Raw genomic sequence first — 20,815 nt, 5'->3', positions numbered from 1 at the left:
TATTGGGGGGGTCTGGGGGGGGTCCGAAAACCCTAGGGCTAAACCCTAACCCTAACATGTCACCCATCTCCTTCGCATAGAGTTGATCAGGTTGTTGATTGTGGTCCACTCCTCTTCAATGGCTGTGCGAAGTTGCTGGATATTGGCAGGAACTGGAACACGCTGTCGTATACGCCGATCCGGAGCATCCCAAACATGCTCAATGGGTGACATGTTAGGGTTAGGGTTAGGGTTTAGCCCTAGGGTTTTCGGACCCCCCCAGACCCCCCCAATAAAGCAAAAATGCACGTTTCAGAGTGGCCTTTTATTGTGGCCAGCCTAAGGCACACCTGTGCAATAATCATGCTGTCTAATCAGCATCTTGATATGCCACACCTGTGAGGTGGGATGGATTATCTCGGCAAAGGAGAAGTGCTCACTATCACAGATTTTTTCAGATTTGTGAACAATATTTGAGAGAAATGGTTATTTTGTGTATATAGAAAATGTTTTAGATCTTTGAGTTCATCTCATGAAAAATGGGAGCAAAAACAAAAGTGTTGCATTTATATTTTTGTTCAGTGTAGCTCCTGTAATGTCTTCCTTGTGTTTTAAATATAGATCATCAGTCGTACAGTCTTGGGATTGAGAATAGGACCCCTTTTTGTCATAGCAAGGCTTAAACTTTTATAGATTTCAACTCTTTCCTAATTTAAAATGCATACAAACATGGTAATTGTGTTTCCTTTCAAAGTCTCTCTCAATTGTCCTTCTCAGACAGGTTCCACCGCCCTGTTCTTCGCCTCCCAGCAGGGACACAATGATGTTGTGAAGCTCCTCTTCGAATTTGGTGCCTCAACGGAATTCCAGACAAAGGTATGCAGCAGGACAATGACTGTGCATCAGACTGTAAAATAGTGGGTGGGGCGGAGAGTGCTGCTCATCTCAGATGCACTTTGTTTAGAGATGAAGATGTAAACATTTGGCACAAATAATCTAATTTGTTATCCTTATTTGTATACCTCTGGAGATTTTAAAGATCTTCTCTTTGCAGTGTATAACAATCAGTGATTACTATGAACTATGTCGCCCTGGTAGATTGTTTTTCATTGTGTTTGTTGGCAGAACGGGGGCACAGCTCTCACGGTGGCCTCTCAGTATGGACACTCCAAGGTGGTGGAAACACTGTTGAAGAATGGAGCCAATGTTCACGACCAGCTATATGTGAGCCACATGTTTAGCCCCCTTTTTACTGTCAGTACTTCTGTCTGTCAGAAACATGGTGTTTAAGCTGCACACCATGTCCCCGCAGCTGGAATCCAGCCACTCAGGTTTCTACACACCGCTGAGTCAGACATGACATTTGGAAGGACTAGTTTCTGTCCTCAGAGCACAGGAAAAAGAACCACACATACATGTATTTGTAAAATAATGGTCATTTAGCAATATGTTATTAATACTCGTTTTGATTAGTTGGAAACTTTCAGAGATCATTTTAGCCATCTACGACAGAACAGTGTAAAAGTTGATTCTTTTGTTTCAGGATGGGGCCACTCCTCTGTTTCTCGCTGCACAGGAGGGTCATGTGACTGTGATACGTCAGCTTTTGTCAACTGGTGCCAAGGTTAACCAATTTAGGGAGGTAATGTCCTCGCCTCCAGCGTTTTTACAGATTTAAATGTCACAGTCACTCAAACATTCAGCTCTTTAGGTCGTGTCATGCCCACATTGACTCTAACATCCCTTATGTCCTCCTTCACTGCAACCCCCCTCCCCTCCACCCATGTGTTCTCCAGGATGGCACCGCCGCCCTGTGGATGGCAGCTCAGATGGGTCACAGCGAGGTGGTGAGGGTGCTACTCTTACGTGGTGCAGATCGGGATGCTGACAGAGTATGAGGTTCTTTTAAAAAATGAAAATACATAACAGTGTAAAAAACGATTATTGTCGTATAGACCACTTGGTCCCAACCTGTGTTGTGCAAGATACTTTGAAAATGTAATATATTAAATATAACTTGGTACTTTCATTTGATGTAATAAGTTACTTTACAATATACCTGTCTATGTTGCTGCTGTTGATGCCGTAACTCAGGTTTTCTATTATACTTTCTATTTGTTAAGTTATCACTGCTCACATTTTGAGAAAATAATGATAAGTGCTTCTACAACAACTACTAATGGATGCAATCACACAGTGTCTCTTACACTCATCTCTGAGTTTGAACATTTACAGCTCCAAATGAACAAACTTGATCTGCTTTTAAGGATCATGTTATATTGTCAAGAGCCTCAGAGCAAGTGAGTTTGAGGACCTTAAGTGGAGATGGTTTTGTTAGATAACAGTTTTATCACTTGTCTTTTAAGGATGGGTCGACAGCATTATTCAAAGCAGCTTTAAAAGGCCACAACAGCGTCATTGAGGAACTTCTCAAGTTTTCTCCTTCAGTCGGTCTCCTCAAGGTAAATTCTGCTTTCTTTGACTTCAACATTTCGAGAAATACGCTTTCGGCCAAGAGTTACTTCAGAAGAATGTTACCAGGTTCATGTAAATGTCCATATTAGGGCCATTGTACAGTAGGTAAATACCAATGTCTTCGGATGTGGGCAAAACATGTGATAAATAAAACATTTTATGATACCAAAGTGATACATTTGAAGCACAGAAAAAGATCTCAAAAGTTTTTTCTTGAAAATGTGTGTTTTCTCTCATACATAACATTTTATAGAAAAATACAGGGGTGGAATACCTTCCTCCAGACTCCGCAATTTCTTTCTTTCTTTTTTTACCCACTATGTTGTTAATACACTGCTGTACATAATGCTCTGGATAAAGAGCAGTGAATGCAGAATTTGAATTATATCATTATGAATTATGTGTTGTCTCCAGAATGGCTCTACTGCCCTACATGCTGCTGTTATGAGTGGAAATCTCCGAACTGTTCTGCTGCTGCTTGAGGCGAACGCAGACCCCACAGTATCCAACAAGGTAGTCACTTACATTTTAAAATGAGATTATAAACAGACAAGTATGAGCAGATCACTTAATCATCTTGTCTTATGTGTGTTGTACAGAATAATGAACTCCCTGCAAATCTTACGAAGAACGACCGCATCCTTAAAATGTTACATCCAAAAATCCTAAATGGAGACAGCTGATGAACGACCAAACTACTACCTTCATGCCTGTCTGTACTGCACTGGTGCTGAGGGGGGGGGGATTAAACAACCATACAGTGTCAAACATATTCAACCACAACATTTACTGTACATGGTGCTTGCTGTTGATGACAACTGAAATTAAACTGTCATGTTGAATAAAGGTGGACTCCATAGAGCAACAAAATGTGCAACCAAAATGCATTTGTCTGCCATGTGCATCACCTCCTTCTCTCTGTTGTTCTACAGTATTTGCATTTATTTTTGTTAAACCCAGGTGTTGTAAGAATTATAGATATTTTGCACACTTTTTATTTGCCTTTTTAATAGTTGTAATAAAGTGTAAGTTTGTTATTCAATCCATAAGTGGCAGTGTGCATGTTTATTTAATGAGTGAGAAATGAAGTAATATTTGTTTTAACTCATCCTGATAACTATCAATGAAAAAAACAGATATTAAAAATGCTAGGAACAATATGATTTGCTGTAATTGGAAAGTGAGCGTAGGCTATTTTATTACGCCTTTTAAGTAGGGAAAATGTGGCTGGAGAGGATGTTAGAGAGAGGTAGCAGACTATTCAAAATGGTCTTTGCATATGCAAAATATAAGTATATTTTTCACCTCTGACATTTAAAATATTTTGGAATTTAATTCATGAGGGAAAATAAAATGGTAGGACATGAATCTTGTAGCATTTACGGTGTGAAGACAATGAAACAGGCGACAGGGACATGCAAACAAATTCACCAAAACTATGTTTATAGATTTCAACAATAGCAGAAATGTTGAATATGGAAATAGGAACCCTTCCATTCACAATCACAATTTTTAAACCGGCAAGATTTACGACACAAAGCTGTAGGATAACATTCAGCATTATTTCAATCCAGCCCATGATTTGCAATACACAGGTATTCCTCCCACTTTCCAATCCCCATACCCCCTCTCCCACCGCCCCATACCTCCCCTTGTACTTTTTTATTTATGTGTCTTTTAGTTATTTATTCCTTTACCTCGTATATAAAGTATAACAATGTGCAATGGGCTTTTAAGTTAGTAATTGTCTAACATATTTATAACACATTGCCAACAGTATAGAACATATCTAAATTATTTAGTTATGATAACAAATACTCACTAGGCGGCAGTGTTTCCCTACATTTACCTGTACCACACCTGTACCAACATAAATTGTGCTTGAATTATTCAATTGTTTTCTGCATAATAAAACAATGCATTCTTAATAGTTCCATCTATCTAGTACACTTTATTATATGCTTATTAGTATAACGTAATATATTTGATCATATTTGTTTTCAAAAGCATGACTAATCTCACTGAAGAGGACAAAAACATGATCACGTGACCGACGCGGAAGTGACAGTCCACTGTTTGTTGATGCGGAAGCAGAAAGAGCTTTAAGATGTTTTGAGATTGACGTTGTTGTATATTTTAAAATAAGTAGAAGGCAACAGGAAAAAATAGTTTAATCGAAAGTGAGAAGCTATAGTTTGACGACATATCCAAAGCTAATGGCCGGTAGTAATCTACAGGTGAGTGACAAACTTTTGTTCAGCAGTTACATAAGACTGTGACCTCAGGGAGAGGAGTTGTTTAACATTTCTACTTTTTCATTTACCGTCAGCTTTTAATCATCTTAAATGGCGAATTCACCGGGTTAAGCCAGTTACATTTAAACCTTAAGATAAACTAACTCCGTACCAAGTATTGGAAGTGATAGTAAAAGCTTTATTCGTGGTTTTAGATTAGTTAGGTATGATTCAGGATCACATTTATCGCAGCAACATTCCCTTCAATGTACGTAATACTTTTAATTTACACATGTTTTTTTGTTTTGTGTGTGTATTGCAACTGATAGTGGAAGAAACAGAAGAGATAGGCACCTCTAAGCCACATTGTTCATGATATTTTTTAATATAAAACATTTCATGAACAGCTTTTAATCAATTAAAACAATAAATTCACAGTATTTTTTAAATTTGACCTATTACAAAAAAAGTTGTGTATTTAGTCAAGTAAAAGTTATCTATATAGCTCAATGTCACAGCTTTACAACCTGTAAAGCATATAACAATAATTTGGTTTAGGAAGAATACCCCTTAAAAACACTTTTTTTTAAATGTAGGAATACATGTAATAACTACACTATGTTTATAGATTTCAACAATAGCAGAAATGTTTAATATGGAAATAGGAACCCTTACATTCACAATTACAATTTTTAAACCGGCACGATTTACAACACAAAGCTGTAGGATAACATTCAGCATTATTTCAATCCAGTCCATGATTTGCAATACACAGGTATTCCTCCCACTTTCTAATCCCCATACCCCCAAGCATATAACAATAATTTGGTTTAGGAATAATACCCCTTAAAAACACTTTTTTTTAAGTGTAGGAATAAATGTAATAACTACAGAGTATTAATTAATAGATTTCCAACATTTATTACGTCAACGCCCGTGGTTAAGTTGTTCATTTTATTAGCTTGTAACTACCTTACTAACCTACTAACCTTTTAAAGTTTGCCATATTACAAGCTGGTCTCCTTAATTCTTCTTTTTCATGTTGTCTGTTCTCAGAAAGCTATAGATCTCGCCAGCAAAGCTGCAGCGGAGGACAAAGCCAAGAACTACGAAGAGGCCCTCAAATTATACCAGAATGCAGTGCAATACTTTCTTCATGTTGTCAAGTGTGAGCAGCCTATCTGTGTTTGACTTATTACAGTATTTGTGTGATTTTCCAAACATCCCTTCTCCAGACAGTATCTTAAGCTTCTTCTTATGTTGCAGACGAGTCTCTGGGTGATCGAGCGACGCAGAGCATCAGAGCAAAGTGTGCCGAGTACCTGGACAGAGCCGAGCAGCTGAAGGAATATCTGAAGAAGAAGGAGAATGCTCCTCCGGCCAAACCTGTCAAAGAGTCTGATGACAAAGGGTGAGTCAATGTCCCAGTGTCTTTAGTACTACAAAATAAGTTATAAGGCAGTTATTTGAGTCTTGTTGTTGTGTGTTTGTTTTAATTTTGACAAACATGTTCAATGCATTTACTTCCTGGTACAACATTTGCACAGCCTGAACATTTTTAAACCTGCATTGTTTACATCTATGGTTACCTCCTAGCTGCCCTTTTCCCCTTCTCTTCTGTCTAATTCCTGCGTTAATTAGCACGCTACGCTATCTAAATAAATTGAATATCGTGAAACCGTTGGCAGAATTGTTTACTGTATCAGGAAAAAAAAAAACACTCATAATTATGGTTCATCTTTACTAGTTTTCAAAAACTTGAAACTGGTTCCAAAATAATTAAACTCAAAATAACAACCGCAATCTTAATGACTGGAACAACTGCTAAAGATCTGTTTAAATCCATATTAATTATAATTTGTTATTGATGTTTACCTTCCTGTACATTTTACATGTTTTCATGTTTCAGTTATTGGAAATTATATTATTTAAAGTGCAACACATGAACACCTAAAACAAGGATTTTTCAGGAACCTTCCTCAGAATTTTCTTTCTAAGAAATTATGGATTCTGTTAAACCATGTGTTACTGTCAACAACCCCCTAGACAATACAAATCATTGTCTAGGGTTCAACAAAGTGTCAATAAACCACAATGCCGTCTGGTGTCATTTAAATTCAGAGAGGATGCTGATGGGGATGACGCTGAGAAAAAGAAGTTCAAAGATCAACTCTCAGGTGATTACATTAATGGCGCATTTCCACTGCAGCGGGTAGCCCCGTTTAAGCGTCCTTAATCGTCCTCAAGCGGCCTTTCCATATAGCGTTAGGGTCCATAAAATCGTAGTTCTATCAGGCCAGGGCTGAACTAGTGACGTCAACACTCTCGACTGCTGATTGGTCAGAGAGAATCGTCACAAGATTGTGCGCTAGATCATCCCCAGCGTATATATATATATCTAGAAGCAAGCTTGCAGCATTTATATACACAGCATTTTTGTAAACGGAGGAGCTACAAAAATGGCAAAGTCAAAGAAAAGCACACCGTGGTCGACCAAGGAGGTGACGACGTTCCTACATCTCATTGGCCAAAAAAAAGCCGATCGCCCCGCCTACACTGCGTTGCTACCTTGCTACCTTGCTACCCCAGGTCCTAAACTGTAATGGAAATGCGCCGCGGCCTCGGACGGCCAGTGAGGCAGCCCGAGGCCTGAGCGAGGACGCTTAAACGGGGCTACCCCGCTGCAGTGGAAATGTGCCATTAGTGAACATAGAGGCAGATGCACCAGTGAAATATGTCATCATCATTGCATGACAATTCAGGAAATTATTAATGCCTTAACCTAATAAATGCTTATCAAACCCATCCCTCTCACAGGTGCCATTGTCATGGAAAAGCCAAACGTTATGTGGGACGATGTCGCTGGACTTGAGGGGGCCAAAGAAGCCTTAAAGGAAGCCGTTATCCTGCCCATCAAATTCCCTCATCTGTTTCAAGGTACTAGAAACAAGAGCCAACAACAGGCAACTTTAAAGCTCCTGAAAATGAAGAGTGTTTATTAATACAGTATTTATTATTGTAGGAAAGCGAACTCCTTGGCGGGGGATCCTTCTGTTCGGCCCTCCAGGAACAGGGAAGTCCTACCTGGCCAAGGCAGTGGCCACGGAAGCCAACAACTCCACCTTCTTCTCCGTCTCCTCCTCTGACCTCGTGTCCAAGTGGATGGGGGAAAGTGAGAAGTAAGGCCGGGTGTTGACATTATGGTGAAACTGGGATTATGATAAATGCACAATACACATTTATCGTTCCCGCCCTTCTGTCTTAATCCAGGTTGGTGAAGAACCTGTTCACTTTAGCCCGGGAAAACAGGCCATCCATCATTTTCATCGATGAGATCGACTCTCTCTGCGGCTCCAGGAGTGAGAACGAGAGTGAAGCAGCGCGCAGAATCAAGACGGAGTTCCTCGTCCAGATGCAAGGTGAGTAAGAAGAGATAACTTGAGGATCTTATCTGAAATCTGCCAGCAGTACTTTGTTTATGAAGTGTAAGAAATGCCCTTCTCCTCTCAGGTGTTGGAACCAATAATGAAGGAGTCCTGGTGCTGGGAGCTACAAACATACCGTGGACATTGGACTCCGCTATCAGGAGAAGGTTGGTTTCACTTATGAAAAATAATGCCTCTAGAATCATTCAATTACCGTGCAATTAGGGAATGTATGGTTCCATAAGGTTACGTCATGATGATGTTAACATTACAACTACCTGATGGTTTTCCATGATACTTTATACACATAACAGTGTTTCCTTTTAGATTTGTAACTACTATTTGAATACACATTTATTGCCAGCTGTCTCAAATTAGTTTTGTAATGTCACTTTATAATTTGTTAATAAAGGTCTTGAACTTGTTTTAGTGTCATGTGGCACTTCTTATTAAATGATAAACGCTACATCAAGAATACCAAAGACACCACACGACTCTACCATCTTTTCTGTAGGTACAAAATCAATTATCTCCTTCCACTGCAAAAGAAAAAAATGCTGTCAGAGCAGTTAAAGTGTTATTGTTGTTAAATTGCAAGTAAAATTGTCAGCAAGTTATGACAATCATGATTTAATAGATGTAATGCTTCATGACGGTTGACTGATTCTTTTCTGTGTCTTAGGTTTGAAAAGCGAATCTACATTCCTCTGCCGGAGGAGCACGCCCGCTCCTTCATGTTCAAGCTGCATCTGGGCTCCACCCCAAACGAACTGACGGAGGCAGACTTCATCAATCTGGGCAAAAAGACCCAGGGCTACTCTGGGGCGGACATCAGTGTTATCGTTAGGGACGCCCTGATGCAGCCTGTCAGGGAGGTGCAGTCTACCTCTCACTTCAAGAAGGTAAAAACACTGTGGCCGATCACCAGTTATTCATACTTGTCCAAACTGAATGAAAAGGTATTTTGGGAATCCAGCAGGATTGTGTTGTTTCAAAATAATACAAATGTCTGAACGGCTAAAGCAATTATCGTTGAAAAGTTATCCATATCCTCCTGGGACCCAGCCCATTGATACATGTCCACTGTAGTGAACATTTTGTTAACATGCATCTCCTGTTACTCTTTTGAGCTACTCTATCAATCTCTGCTGTACTGTACAGAGGACATCCTGGGCTTTCCAGTGATATGTCATTGGTTAAAATTGCATGCTGGGAAGTTCCTGTCTTTTCATCCAAAATGGCCGACATACCAAAAACAAAATGTTATAGAAAGCAGGAGAAGTCAAATATTGTTGATTAATTGTTATTTTTACCGTGAAAATCATACATGTTCTTGTTTATTTACATGTGAGGAACTATATAATTAGTTCTGAAAGCAATTCAATAATTCAAGTTTTGAAATAGCAGCTATTTTATAAATGTCCATTCTAGTGGACGTCAGGACCATCTTCATGGACTGAATGACTCAACATTGTTGCAGGAGACGACAGAAATCAATATTATATATCATCGTTTATCGTATTATGGCATAAATTAAATGTTTTCCTGGTTTTAAAGCTGCCATAACAGTTAAGTGACTTCAGTTTTGACACGTCATTATATCCACATTACTGATGATTATAAAGCAAAATTGTCATTGTAAGTATTTTGTAAAAAAAGCACCAATGGCCAACTCTAGAATCAATATTGAGGTATATGGTCAAAAATATTTGTATAATTTACAAACAAATATTTTCCTTTCTAAATCGTATTGAGACGATACTAAAAAGTTAAAATATTTCTCAGTCACACACTTAACTAGCCTGTCGGAGTGTATTAACAAATATTCAGAATGTATTCACTCACACTCAAACTCTTCCTGATTTAGGTGAGTGGGTCATCGTGGAAAGAACCCGGCGTTGTGGTGGACGACCTCCTGACTCCATGTTTACCGAGCGATCCCGACGCCATAGAGATGAAGTGGATGGACGTTCCTGGGGAGAAACTTCTAGAGCCAGTTGTGTCCATGGTAAGAATAAACTTGAAATTTTCCGCATAAAGGAAAACAATGTGCATGTTGTGTCGATCAGTGTTCTTGATAAACACAGATGACTGCAGTGCTCAGCATTTATTGTGACCTCTGTGTTTTTTCCCGTGCAGACGTACATGCTGAGGTCACTGACAAGCACCAAGCCCACGGTGAATGAGGAGGATTTGGGGAAGCTGAGGAAATTTACTGAGGATTTTGGTCAAGAAGGCTAATAATACACATTCTAATTATCAATGAAACTGCAAATAACCCTTATTTTTCAATGTCAGTTACGCTTGTTTCTTAATCTGTTTTGCTACAAAAATAAGACAAAGAAAATATTTCCCAGGGATGTGAGCCAACAGAAAGCAAGCTAATATTGAGGTTTAATTAAAGACAAAGTTGCTGTTTTCCTGGAGAATTGACTAACAACTTTAATTGAGGATTTTCTGCCAATTAAATAATCAACTGTTTATGTACTGTCCATCAGACATTTTTCAAACTGCTCATGTTTACATATTTTATTTACGTATTGGTTTTATTTTCATGTCAAAGTGACAATATTCTTTATTTGTTTAAGAGCTACCTTTATCATCACTGTTCAAAAATAGCAGATAATGATGCTGAATTTCGTAAATGCACATTTTCAACACTACATACCTCTTCTTATAGTTTAAGGGGAGTTATATTTTGCTTAACAGAATAAGTTTGGTGGTTGGCTTTAATAAATGGGTATTTATACCGTCAAATTTAACAAGAGTTACTCTTCTAAACATTTAAATAACCTTTTAGTAGCTGTTTGCATTTCTCTATATACAAATTGTCATTAACCACTTTAAAAGGGCCTTCTGGTTTTCTTGTGAGTTACTGAATGTTCACTATTACAGTATAGTTTCAACCTTTAAACCTTGTGTTAACCTTATGTTCCTAATCACTTTAAGATCCTGTCATTATGCTCAGTTGGTTTGAAAGGTCTTTATATCAAGTTTCTCTTTCTTACTGACTGGTTGTATAAAAGAAACTGGTTATGGTGGCCTTTTGCACTTTTGTTGTATTCTATATGACATGTTCTGTGAACGAAAGTCTCAGGGTTGAATAAACGACTCAAACAAAACTACAGGAGTCTTTATTAATGTTACGAATATATTTATTGTTAAAATACATCTCTTAATTAATTGCCATATATATTCTAAATGATGGTACTTTATTTAGTACATTTGATAGGATAAATACAACATGTAAGTTTAAATCTTTAACAGATATATATATATATAAAAGACATCAATGTTACGCTGCTTGCACAAGCTCATAATTTGAAGTCTTGAACATCTCTTCCGTTAATGTGATCAGTAAAGATATGAAGTGTTTTTATAAATAAAGGCAAACGTGTTTTCTATTTAGCAGAAGTTGCTATTTCTTACTGAATAAATGAAGTCTTAAGTAACATATTTAATAGGAGAATCTCAAGATACTAATTGGTATTTGTGCATATCACACCAAGCTTACTGAAATAAAAACCAAACTATATGTTCAAACACAAATTGAAAAGCATGGTTCAAGAGCTGCCAATGAAAAACGAAAAAATAAATAATGCTTGCAAATATGAGTTAGGAGGAGCGACGTCCCTTTTCACATCAAAGCACATCGTGTAAATGCAAATGTTTCCCTCGTACAAAGACTTATTTGTGGTGGTGACAACATCAGACATCCCAGCAAGATTCCTCCTAACACGTACCTCAAAATGCTACAATGTAAATGATTATTGCTTTTTGTGTGTGTGATCCTGTTTTGCCCAACTCTCATCTCGAGTGCCTCCACCACAAATAACCTGACAAACACTGCATAACCCAAAACAGCCAAATATCAAGTGTAAAACAAAGAAAAGGTAGAGTACACAAAGGCAAAAGTAAGACAAGAACAACTTAAATAAAACAACAATTGATGGCTTTTAGGATAATTCTGCAAATGTTAAAAAGGACAATTGTGCTCCATGAAACAGAAACAAAACTTGAAAATAGCGAGAACCTGATCTGTACACTACTTACAGTAAAAGGAGTAGCGTCTTGCTTTTCATTTAAATAACTCTTAAAAAAGTGAGTAAATGTTGTATTTTTGGTTAAGAACTATCCTTTTCAGACAACACAAACGGGTTGGGAAAATACCACAAAGTGCTAACAGTATTTACTGTGTGTAGATATATAGAACACATTGGGAGTGTTTCTCTGCCCATCGCAATCATGCTTCATAGATGAAAGTAGCCCAACAGACACATTTTCCTCCGACTCATGTGACGGCACAGAGAAGAAGCCAAATGCTGCTAATACAGGGGGTGTGTGCTAGTACATTAATCACCACACTAAAAGACAGAGAAGAGAGAGCCCAGAGCCAAACCAGTCGCTGCTCCAGCCAGCATGCCGAAAGCCACATCTCCCCCGTCCTCGCGCTGGCGTTCCCGAATAACAACGTGGTTCACTCCAGGAGCGGGATATCCACCTAGAACAATAGCAATAATGTAACGATAATTTGATTACGAGGCATTTCAATGAAAACAAATCAACTATTTTTAAAGGTTTGACATCCTGTTGTGTACTATATATAATCATTTCTCATATTTAAGTTCAAATGTTTTTTATCATTTAAACAAAATCTAAATAAATGTGTTTTAAAGATGATATTAATTGAGGTTTTAACTTTGCATTGGTGGTGGTATGGGATCATTGATCATTACATCAATATATTGATCCAGATTAATGGATCATTACACACATATGCTACATGTGCAGTCATTTACCTTGGTACTGATAGGGATAAGCTACAGCGTAGGGCTGCCCATCCGGAGAGTATACGATCTGTGCAGCATGTGGTGGAGGTGCAACATAGTCTCCATATGGACCCGGGGCATAACCCTGCTGAAAAAAGACATACCATAAAAACACTGTTAATCTTAGAGATGCCAGTACTAGCAAGCCTGTCACATTACTAAAGGAGTAATTTGATTAATTGTTGCTTTCCCTGCTTATACACTTCCATTACTACACCAGTAGATGGTACAAGGCCCAACTGTATTTGTTCTTATGTAGTAACAGTTGTTTCCATTGCAAGCAAAACCAAGCCTTAATGTGCAGTCAAACATAAAATGTAAATAAATGTGACTTTCAGTGCAAATTAAAAATGTTGTAAGTTAATTATGGTAGGTCAAAATCATTTCCAGGGTTGAAATACATTACCAGTTTTAAAAAAAACAGTATTAATCTAAATCTTTTTACAAAATTGACACAACATAAATAATGTAAATATATTTTACCTGTGGTGGGGGAGCATATTCTGAGTATGGGGGAGGAGCAGTTGCAATCACTTCCTGTGCATAGCCGATTTGAGGGGTAGCTACCACCTAAACAATTTTTTTAAAACACCAGAAATGAGATTAACTAAAAGCTGAGAATGATCATTAATAAAACTGAGCTAAATCATGTTTATTCTACTGCACTGAGGTTAACATCATAAGTATTATTAAAAAGTGGTTCATAAAGCCAGAATCAAATGAAGAAATATATCTGACTTCCAGTTTCATGTTTTAAGACTGTCTTAAATCTTTGAAAAAATATATTATCAATATTTATTTATTTTCATAATAAAGCCGATTAAAACAGACCAACTAATAGAATATGAAACTCACTGCATTGATTCTGGCATCCTGAAGTGCCATGGTCCATGCCCTGCAACACAAAGTGTGAACCATGACATGTTAGACAGAAGAAATAAGTCTTCCCTCTCTCAGCCAATCAGAGGACTTCTTGGTCATTTAGGTCTTAGTTGACCAAGATTTCCTTACTTGGTTCGTTGTTGTTTTTTAAATGCTGAATGACTTATTTACAATACATGTATACGCACATAAACACAACATGTAAAGTGGTGCTTTTGCAAGATTCTTAGTGGAAGGTCCTCTATTCTGGAAATATAACACAGTAAAACTAAAACATTAAACTTCACCAATACAGAAACAGAAAGAGTCTTACAGAGCATCATCTGCACTGTCTGCACACAGGCTGATGACCCGTCCATCTCTGCACACTATCTGCAGCAAGGCATCACGCATCCTCCCCTCCGGTGGGTTCAGCTCTGAGAAGCAGAACAAATAGAGAGGTGACACATTTTTTTTTAAATATGAACATTAGTTGGTGAAACTCATACTAAATACGAGCCAATTACATCTTCATGAAACAGATGACAAGTACCTTGACAAGCGGCAGAGTTGCGGATGTTAATGCAGTCCACTCTCATGTGGATGTCATCCTCCATGTCACACCGTTGTTGATCATTATAAAACACAAGTCGTCCATCAGCCCACAAGTCAAACCAGTTTTTTTTCCACCGGCGAAGTATGGTACCTTTATTGAAAATACAAAATAGGCAAGTTAAAAACAAACAGAATTTCATTATACAAGATCTCAACCCAAATACCACAGGAAGTAATGCCTTAAATCCAAATGGTAATCTGTTAGGACTGTGACAGTTTACTTACTTTGTCGATGGAGCCAGCCACTCTTTACCATAGCCATCTTGGAGGTGACACCTAAAACAATTAAATATACAGTATGTAAGTATCAGTCAGTATTTGTCATTTATGACACATTTAGGGGTGATGGCTGGGCGTGGCATAGCTAAACATACCTCGTGACTGTCCACACTGACATTTTCAGAACTTGTTAAATAGATAAGCTTTAAACACGTAAACAGGATGGTCTTCTTTGCAGATGACTCAGTTTATTGATTTAGAGTCTCAGATTATCCCGAATGTTTACTTTGCAACTTCTAAAGAGCAAATACGTTTGACACCATGGCATTCAATAATAACGTTAATCGATGATAATGTTAGATAATTGTCACTGCCAGGAATATCACATCCTGTTTTGGCAAACATTTGGTAGTTTATTATGTTGGTCGTAGGTTGGCACCTTTAGCTAGATGGCCTAACAATAGGCCAGTTGTGAATAGGTCATCCTCATTTATTATTAATACAAGTTGGACTGCAGAGCTAACGTGCAATACTGATGAAGTTACGGCATGTAACCCCATAATGACTTGAAGCCACAAATAAGCTGTTGTGTTTCTTCTCTTACACTAGTCAAAGTTAGCTAACGGTAAAGCGAGTGAGTAGCAAGCTGACTATTAACCGCTAATTTAAAGTTAGCTAAAAACGCCGACACTTCTCCTTACAACAGTATTTTATTTGATAATGGCAAAGTGTTATTTCGTTACTTACTTGAAGATTGTATAGGTTTTATGAAAAGATGAGCCGTTTTTGAGGAGACAGCAAAGTGAAATGCCCAGAAAAAGAAGATGCCCTCCTTGGATTCAAAAAGCCTGAACCGTAAGGAGAGTGTTCACAGCCTGCAGGCCGCAGCTATGAGCTCTACGGTTGTTGCCCTAAACCCCTCCCGCGGCGCATCCTCGCAAACGTTCAATCCCTTTTCAAGAAGGAGGCGTTTGTTTTGAATGACGTAACCTATCAGCTGACAGAGTTGGAAAGTGCGAGCAAACCCAGCGAGGGCGCGCTCGTTTGTCTGTTCACGTCGCGCCCACATGGTGTGCAGTAGGCTGACTTTTTGTAAATAGAGGTCCAATATGGTTCACACCGAAGCATACTTGGACCTTATCGACCTAATGCAGTGCCCCCGCCATCAAATAATTGGAATATAGTTGTTTACAAGTCTAACAGTCCTTCGGGTTATCTTTCCCTGAGTAAATTAGATGTGCACTAAATCGAGTCAACAACACACAGCAAAGGGAAGTGTGATCAAGTACATTAGACACGTTCGCTGTAGTAAGCACTGTAACAGTCAAGATCGGATGCGTACCCTGCATATTGATATCAATAATCAGGTTTATGATTGACAGGCGAATTGATTTAAATACATTAACACATTTGCACACAGCCATTGGAGATAAGGCTTTCCGATGCGCATGCGAAACGCTAGCAAAAAAAGTTGCATCCTGTGTGTGCACTGGGGGGAAACTCAGTATTCGTGACTGCAGCACTGAGAGCATAGTTTCACTGCCGCACAGGGAATCTGAACTGCAATCAAGTGTCTCCATGCGACTGTCCGCCGGGCGACCCAGGGTTATAAAACAAGCCTATCAACTGTCCGGCCAACAGTTTGCGAGCTAACCGTGCTAACGGGAATACCACAAAAGCTACACAGCTAACGTGAAATGGCGACGGCAATATACTTGGAACATTATCTTGACAGTGAGTATTCGGATATACAATCTAGTATTAACATTTAAAGCGTCTTCCGTGTCTTTGAGGTTGAGTTTTCCTGTATTGGATACTTTTGTGCTTGATAGGGGACAGGCAGATAGCATCCTAGATCGAATTAGCATCTGTTCGGTCACTAGCTCGCTAGCTATTAGCATCGCCGTCGGTGGTACAAAGTTGCGCAAACTTTATCTGTTTAGTGCTAAACTCACTCGCTGTGATCTAACAAATATCTGGATCAATGTCGAGTATTAAACGGTAACCCCTTTTAGTTAACGTGAGCGGTTACTGTTTACTACGGCTTCTGTTACAACAGCTATCTAGATGACCTAGAAACGAACACTGCTTTTTATAAGATTGTTATTGTTGCATGTTGTCGTCACAATCAATATTAATACATGTTCAAATTATGCTCATTTTAGTCATAATGTGTGATTGCTTTAGGAAGGCAGGCACCATGTATTTGCAACCTGTTGATAAGCCGCGTTTCCCGTAAGCAGTTACGCGCCGGGGCGGGGTATTTGAATTACGTCACGTTCACGTACTGTAAGCTTTAACTCACCTAAAGGTTTTAACAATAAAGTTATTCAATTCAACTCCAAAACAACCAAACTTTAACAGCTTGTATTGTGTTTTTGTAATGTATACATTTTTTAAATGTTGTGTTCTTGTAAGTTAAGAGAAAGTTGAATGGTAAACACCCATATGTAAAATGTCTTTATCTTTCTCTATGTCTCCTTCATACTTATGGTGATTTCCTTTTTTAGGTATTGAAAACTTGCCATGTGAGCTACAGAGAAACTTTACTTTAATGCGGGACCTTGACAACAGGACTGAAGGTGACTATTAAATCCCATCAAGTTAATCAATAACAACGCAAACATCATCCCATCTATACTGGTATTCCTGTATTGTAATAATCATGTTGTTTTGCAGAAAAGAAAGGCGAGATTGACCAACTGGCTCAGGAGTACATTGCAAAAGTGAAGAACCTGGCCTCTGAGCAGAGAGTGGAACACCTGCAGAAGATCCAACATGCCTACAGCAAGTGCAAAGAGTTCAGCGATGACAAAGTCCAGCTTGCAATGCAGACATATGAAATGGTCAGTCCAAAACTCATAGAATTGACCGTTAGTCAGTCAGTTCTATGTGTTCCTCTTCACTGTCGCACATATTTTCTATTTAAAAAAAAGTCTAATTGACGGCATGCATAAACATTTGTGTTCTTATTCTAATCTACTTAAAATCTTTTCACTGCAGGTGGACAAACATATCCGTAGACTTGATGCAGATCTGGCACGTTTTGAGAATGAGCTAAAGGAGAAATTGGAAGTGAGCGGCTATGAAAGTACAGAAGGAAGAGCATTGAAAAGTATGTTGGGTCTCTGAAAAGCTTTCCTAAAAGACAAAACAGAACGATGAACATATATTAATGTAAATGTTATTTTCACAGAGGGTGAATCCAGAGGGCTGAAAGACAAGCGTGCTTCGAGAGGAAGGGCAAAGAAATGTTCTGATGAAGATTCTCCCAAAAAGAAAAAGATAAAAAACAGGTACTTTTGGACTGGTTGCCAATGACTACCAAAGATTCTGCACTACACATTTGTATCAAGCCTTTATAATTCGTAACTGTTTTAATACAGAAGACACATAACTCATTATTTTTGCCCCATTTCTTTTTTATTCTAATTGTGCTCTGTTTTATATTTGTGTTCTAGCCCAGAGTTGAGCGACACTTTCTTGCCGATGCAACCATCAGACGTTTTGGACATGCCAGTCGATCCCAATGAGCCGACGTACTGCCTGTGCCACCAGGTGTCATACGGAGAGATGATTGGATGCGATAACCCAGATGTAGGTTTTCTGGGTTGTTTTTATAGTTTTCTTTCTCGCTTAAATGACATTTGACACGTTTCTCTAATACAACACCAGTTTGACTGCATGTTTTGATGAGAGATTATTCATACTGACAATGTTTTTCATCCTTCAGTGTCCAATTGAGTGGTTTCATTTTGCTTGTGTTGATCTCGCCTCAAAACCAAAAGGAAAATGGTAAGAACTTTCTATTGGTTACAGGATGTTAGCCTAGAGTTGAAAAAAACACAATCATTGTTAATGCATATTAGTCAGGATTGTGCTCCATGTTCAAACATCTTTAACACTCCCCTCTCAAATCTTTCAGGTTTTGTCCGAGGTGCACCCAAGACAAGAAGAAAAAATGAGGTTTCTAACTGCTTAACTATTAATGTATGTATTTTTGTGTAGGTTAAAGGGATAGTTCATCCAAAATCAAAAATGTATATGTTTTCTCTTACCCTATGTGCTATTTATCAATCTGGATTGTTTTGGTTCAAGTTGCCGTAGCGATATCTTTGTACCCAACTACACCGTCCAACCAAATGACACCTGGTGGTTGTGACGCTTGAGATAATAAGCGTCCTATTCAGCTTAGCTGTAATAGTAGCTGCCTCACCAGAGCCTCATTTGTAAGTAGATGTACGCTTTCCTTTTTATGCTGTGGAAAGAAAAAATAACAGATTGCTTGATTTGTTCAGCTGACTCTCACATCAAAACAACCTATATTGATCAATATAACTACACGCAAGAGTGAAACTTGTGCATTTTTTATTTGGGATGAATTTTCCATTTAATAGTGTAAAATATATATTTCAGATACTACAACTGTCCATATACTTTGTGGGTTACACAGCTTTTAAAGGTATAATATTAATTTGGACTATAGCTCTACCTGTGGCACCATTTTTCATCAATTCAACCGAATATGATCTGTCCACTCGGTGTTCTTTGATCCGGGCAGTGGAGTTAAAAGGTGAACAAATGATTACCAATCAGAAAGTCCTTCCTCTTGAGTCATATAATATGTATATTACCGTTACTAACGGACTCAGAAATCTTGGATTGTGGCTTGAGCTTACTTGAAATATCAATTTTATAAATAACTATTTTTTTAAACAAATTAACAGCCTGCTGAAATATTCAATTTTAAACACCTTAAAACCTTACCAAACGTTGGTGGTAAAAGGAATTATGTGTCATATTTTCAGTTACCTCCTAAGGGAATACATCAGCACTGCATAAATGACTGCAATTGATAACATTGGAAAAGAATTATGTAGATCTTAAACGAAAACAAGAAATCAACGTACGTTTGTTTTGGATTTATTTTCGAAGAACCTGTGACATTTTTGAATGTAATGTGGTACTAATGGCCAGTCAGTCAGTGTCTCATGTTAACTGAATGAGGTATCATGCACTTTGAATGAACATTTTCCCTGAAGAGGTTGAAAGCTGCAGGATTGATTTTATGATATAGTTTATCTCATTTAAAATTGTGCCATAGCGCGTCGCTTCAAACCATATAGAATTATATACCTATGTTTTGTATGATACAAGACAATATTTTGTGGACACAGTTTTTCCAAAGATATATATGTTGTATTGGTGTACACTCAAATTGTATTTAATAGGATTTTAGCATCTTCTTTCGTATTCAACTGTGAATATCACTTGCGTAGGTGTAAGCCACAAATACACGAGCCAAAGTCTTTGTATTTTGTAAAATTCTGTATTTTATAACAAATAAATATTTGCTATTAATGATGCATATTTTAATTTGTTGCTATTTTAATTGTGAAAGTGTATTGTCCCCGGTGGTACCAAATGCAGGTACCTACTGTCTTTACTGCTGCTGTTTGTTTATCGCATCAAATGTTGACTGAATACTGAAATGTCTTTCTGTAGTTGGAGTCTTATTCTACTTCTCAGACACTATTCAAGCTGTAGCTGTTGCAAAACCATGGAAACATGCATTTTGATTTGGTATGTCTAATTACAAATTAAATGTAATACAACAGTACATCAGCAAACCTTTATGAAGGTTCTAATGGTCATTATTTGTTGGAACTGTTTAAGGTCAATTTAATTGACATTTTGAATGCTCTTGTCTGAATTATATTTCCTCTACCCTCACTGATGTTAACAGGTTGGGCCAATGACAAGCACTATACCTGTAACTGCCTAAATTTCATGTTTTTTTAAATTTAAAACCACTTTATTTTATTTCATTTTATCCAAATGTATATAAGCATCTTTGAAAACTCATAAGCACTAAAGACTGATGTATTATTATATTTCTAATGAAGGTAGAATTTATTGCAGATCTGTAGCATTAGTTGTATATACAGTGGGGCAAAAAAGTATTTAGTCAGCCACCAATTGTGCAAGTTCTCCCACTTAAAAAGATGAGAGGCCTGTAATTTTCATCCTAGGTATACCTCAACTATGAGAGACAAAATGAGGAGAAAAAATCCAGAAAATCACATTGTCTGATTTTTAAAGAATTTATTTGCAAATTATGGTGGAAAATAAGTATTTGGTCACCTACAAACAAACAAGATTTCTGGCTCTCACAGAC

The 20,815-nt window shown here is 37.9% G+C and overlaps 4 protein-coding genes across 4 annotated transcripts; 3 read left to right on the top strand and 1 right to left on the bottom strand.

Moving 5' to 3' along the window:
* Positions 1–568: 568 nt before the first annotated feature.
* On the top strand, positions 569–3,496 carry ankrd29 (ankyrin repeat domain 29). Its single transcript, XM_010791148.1, has 7 exons — positions 569–855; positions 1,105–1,203; positions 1,523–1,621; positions 1,776–1,871; positions 2,346–2,441; positions 2,869–2,967; positions 3,054–3,496. The coding sequence occupies exons 1-7, from the start codon at positions 697–699 to the stop codon at positions 3,135–3,137; spliced, it is 732 nt and encodes a 243-aa protein (XP_010789450.1). The 5' UTR covers positions 569–696; the 3' UTR covers positions 3,138–3,496.
* A 1,016-nt stretch (positions 3,497–4,512) lies between these two features.
* LOC104962690 (vacuolar protein sorting-associated protein 4B-like) lies at positions 4,513–11,974 on the top strand. Its single transcript, XM_010791146.1, has 11 exons — positions 4,513–4,691; positions 5,745–5,856; positions 5,955–6,099; positions 6,810–6,865; positions 7,506–7,625; positions 7,711–7,867; positions 7,959–8,107; positions 8,199–8,280; positions 8,796–9,015; positions 9,981–10,121; positions 10,253–11,974. The coding sequence occupies exons 1-11, from the start codon at positions 4,671–4,673 to the stop codon at positions 10,352–10,354; spliced, it is 1,305 nt and encodes a 434-aa protein (XP_010789448.1). The 5' UTR covers positions 4,513–4,670; the 3' UTR covers positions 10,355–11,974.
* On the bottom strand, positions 11,251–15,570 carry plekhb2 (pleckstrin homology domain containing, family B (evectins) member 2). The gene is made up of 8 exons (XM_010791147.1): positions 15,385–15,570; positions 14,644–14,694; positions 14,357–14,509; positions 14,138–14,240; positions 13,798–13,837; positions 13,426–13,512; positions 12,913–13,030; positions 11,251–12,614 (listed from the first exon to the last, which is right to left on the bottom strand). Exons 2-8 carry the CDS (start codon positions 14,678–14,680, stop codon positions 12,478–12,480), a joined length of 675 nt encoding a protein of 224 aa, XP_010789449.1. The 5' UTR covers positions 14,681–14,694; positions 15,385–15,570; the 3' UTR covers positions 11,251–12,477.
* Positions 15,571–15,717: 147 nt separating this feature from the next.
* ing5a (inhibitor of growth family, member 5a) lies at positions 15,718–20,271 on the top strand. Its single transcript, XM_010791145.1, has 8 exons — positions 15,718–16,371; positions 17,148–17,219; positions 17,317–17,483; positions 17,641–17,752; positions 17,834–17,933; positions 18,099–18,234; positions 18,371–18,432; positions 18,563–20,271. The coding sequence occupies exons 1-8, from the start codon at positions 16,335–16,337 to the stop codon at positions 18,600–18,602; spliced, it is 726 nt and encodes a 241-aa protein (XP_010789447.1). The 5' UTR covers positions 15,718–16,334; the 3' UTR covers positions 18,603–20,271.
* Positions 20,272–20,815: the final 544 nt, after the last annotated feature.

The sequence above is a fragment of the Notothenia coriiceps genome, unplaced genomic scaffold, assembly GCF_000735185.1.
Source record: "Notothenia coriiceps isolate Sejong01 unplaced genomic scaffold, NC01 NC01_scaffold00035261, whole genome shotgun sequence".
NCBI classification, from domain to species: Eukaryota; Metazoa; Chordata; class Actinopteri; order Perciformes; family Nototheniidae; genus Notothenia; species Notothenia coriiceps.
Note: the sequence above shows the minus strand (reverse complement) of the source record. Positions and strands in the feature narration are given on the sequence as shown.

Excerpts from the sequence above, each read along its gene's own strand:
- ankrd29 (XM_010791148.1), top strand. The coding sequence starts at position 697 with ATGCATACAAACATGGTAATTGTGTTTCCTTTCAAAGTCTCTCTCAAT. Across the intron at positions 1,204-1,522 it reads ATGTTCACGACCAGCTATAT|GATGGGGCCACTCCTCTGTT; the intron begins GTGAGCCACATG and ends CTTTTGTTTCAG. Across the intron at positions 1,622-1,775 it reads AGGTTAACCAATTTAGGGAG|GATGGCACCGCCGCCCTGTG; the intron begins GTAATGTCCTCG and ends TGTGTTCTCCAG.
- LOC104962690 (XM_010791146.1), top strand. The coding sequence starts at position 4,671 with ATGGCCGGTAGTAATCTACAG. Across the intron at positions 7,626-7,710 it reads ATTCCCTCATCTGTTTCAAG|GAAAGCGAACTCCTTGGCGG; the intron begins GTACTAGAAACA and ends TTATTATTGTAG. Across the intron at positions 8,281-8,795 it reads GACTCCGCTATCAGGAGAAG|GTTTGAAAAGCGAATCTACA; the intron begins GTTGGTTTCACT and ends TCTGTGTCTTAG.
- plekhb2 (XM_010791147.1), bottom strand. The coding sequence starts at position 14,680 with ATGGCTATGGTAAAGAGTGGCTGGCTCCATCGACAAA. Across the intron at positions 13,513-13,797 it reads AGGATGCCAGAATCAATGCA|GTGGTAGCTACCCCTCAAAT; the intron begins GTGAGTTTCATA and ends AAAATTGTTTAG. Across the intron at positions 13,031-13,425 it reads AATATGCTCCCCCACCACAG|CAGGGTTATGCCCCGGGTCC; the intron begins GTAAAATATATT and ends GTCTTTTTTCAG.
- ing5a (XM_010791145.1), top strand. The coding sequence starts at position 16,335 with ATGGCGACGGCAATATACTTGGAACATTATCTTGACA. Across the intron at positions 16,372-17,147 it reads CTTGGAACATTATCTTGACA|GTATTGAAAACTTGCCATGT; the intron begins GTGAGTATTCGG and ends TTCCTTTTTTAG. Across the intron at positions 17,484-17,640 it reads CAATGCAGACATATGAAATG|GTGGACAAACATATCCGTAG; the intron begins GTCAGTCCAAAA and ends TTTTCACTGCAG.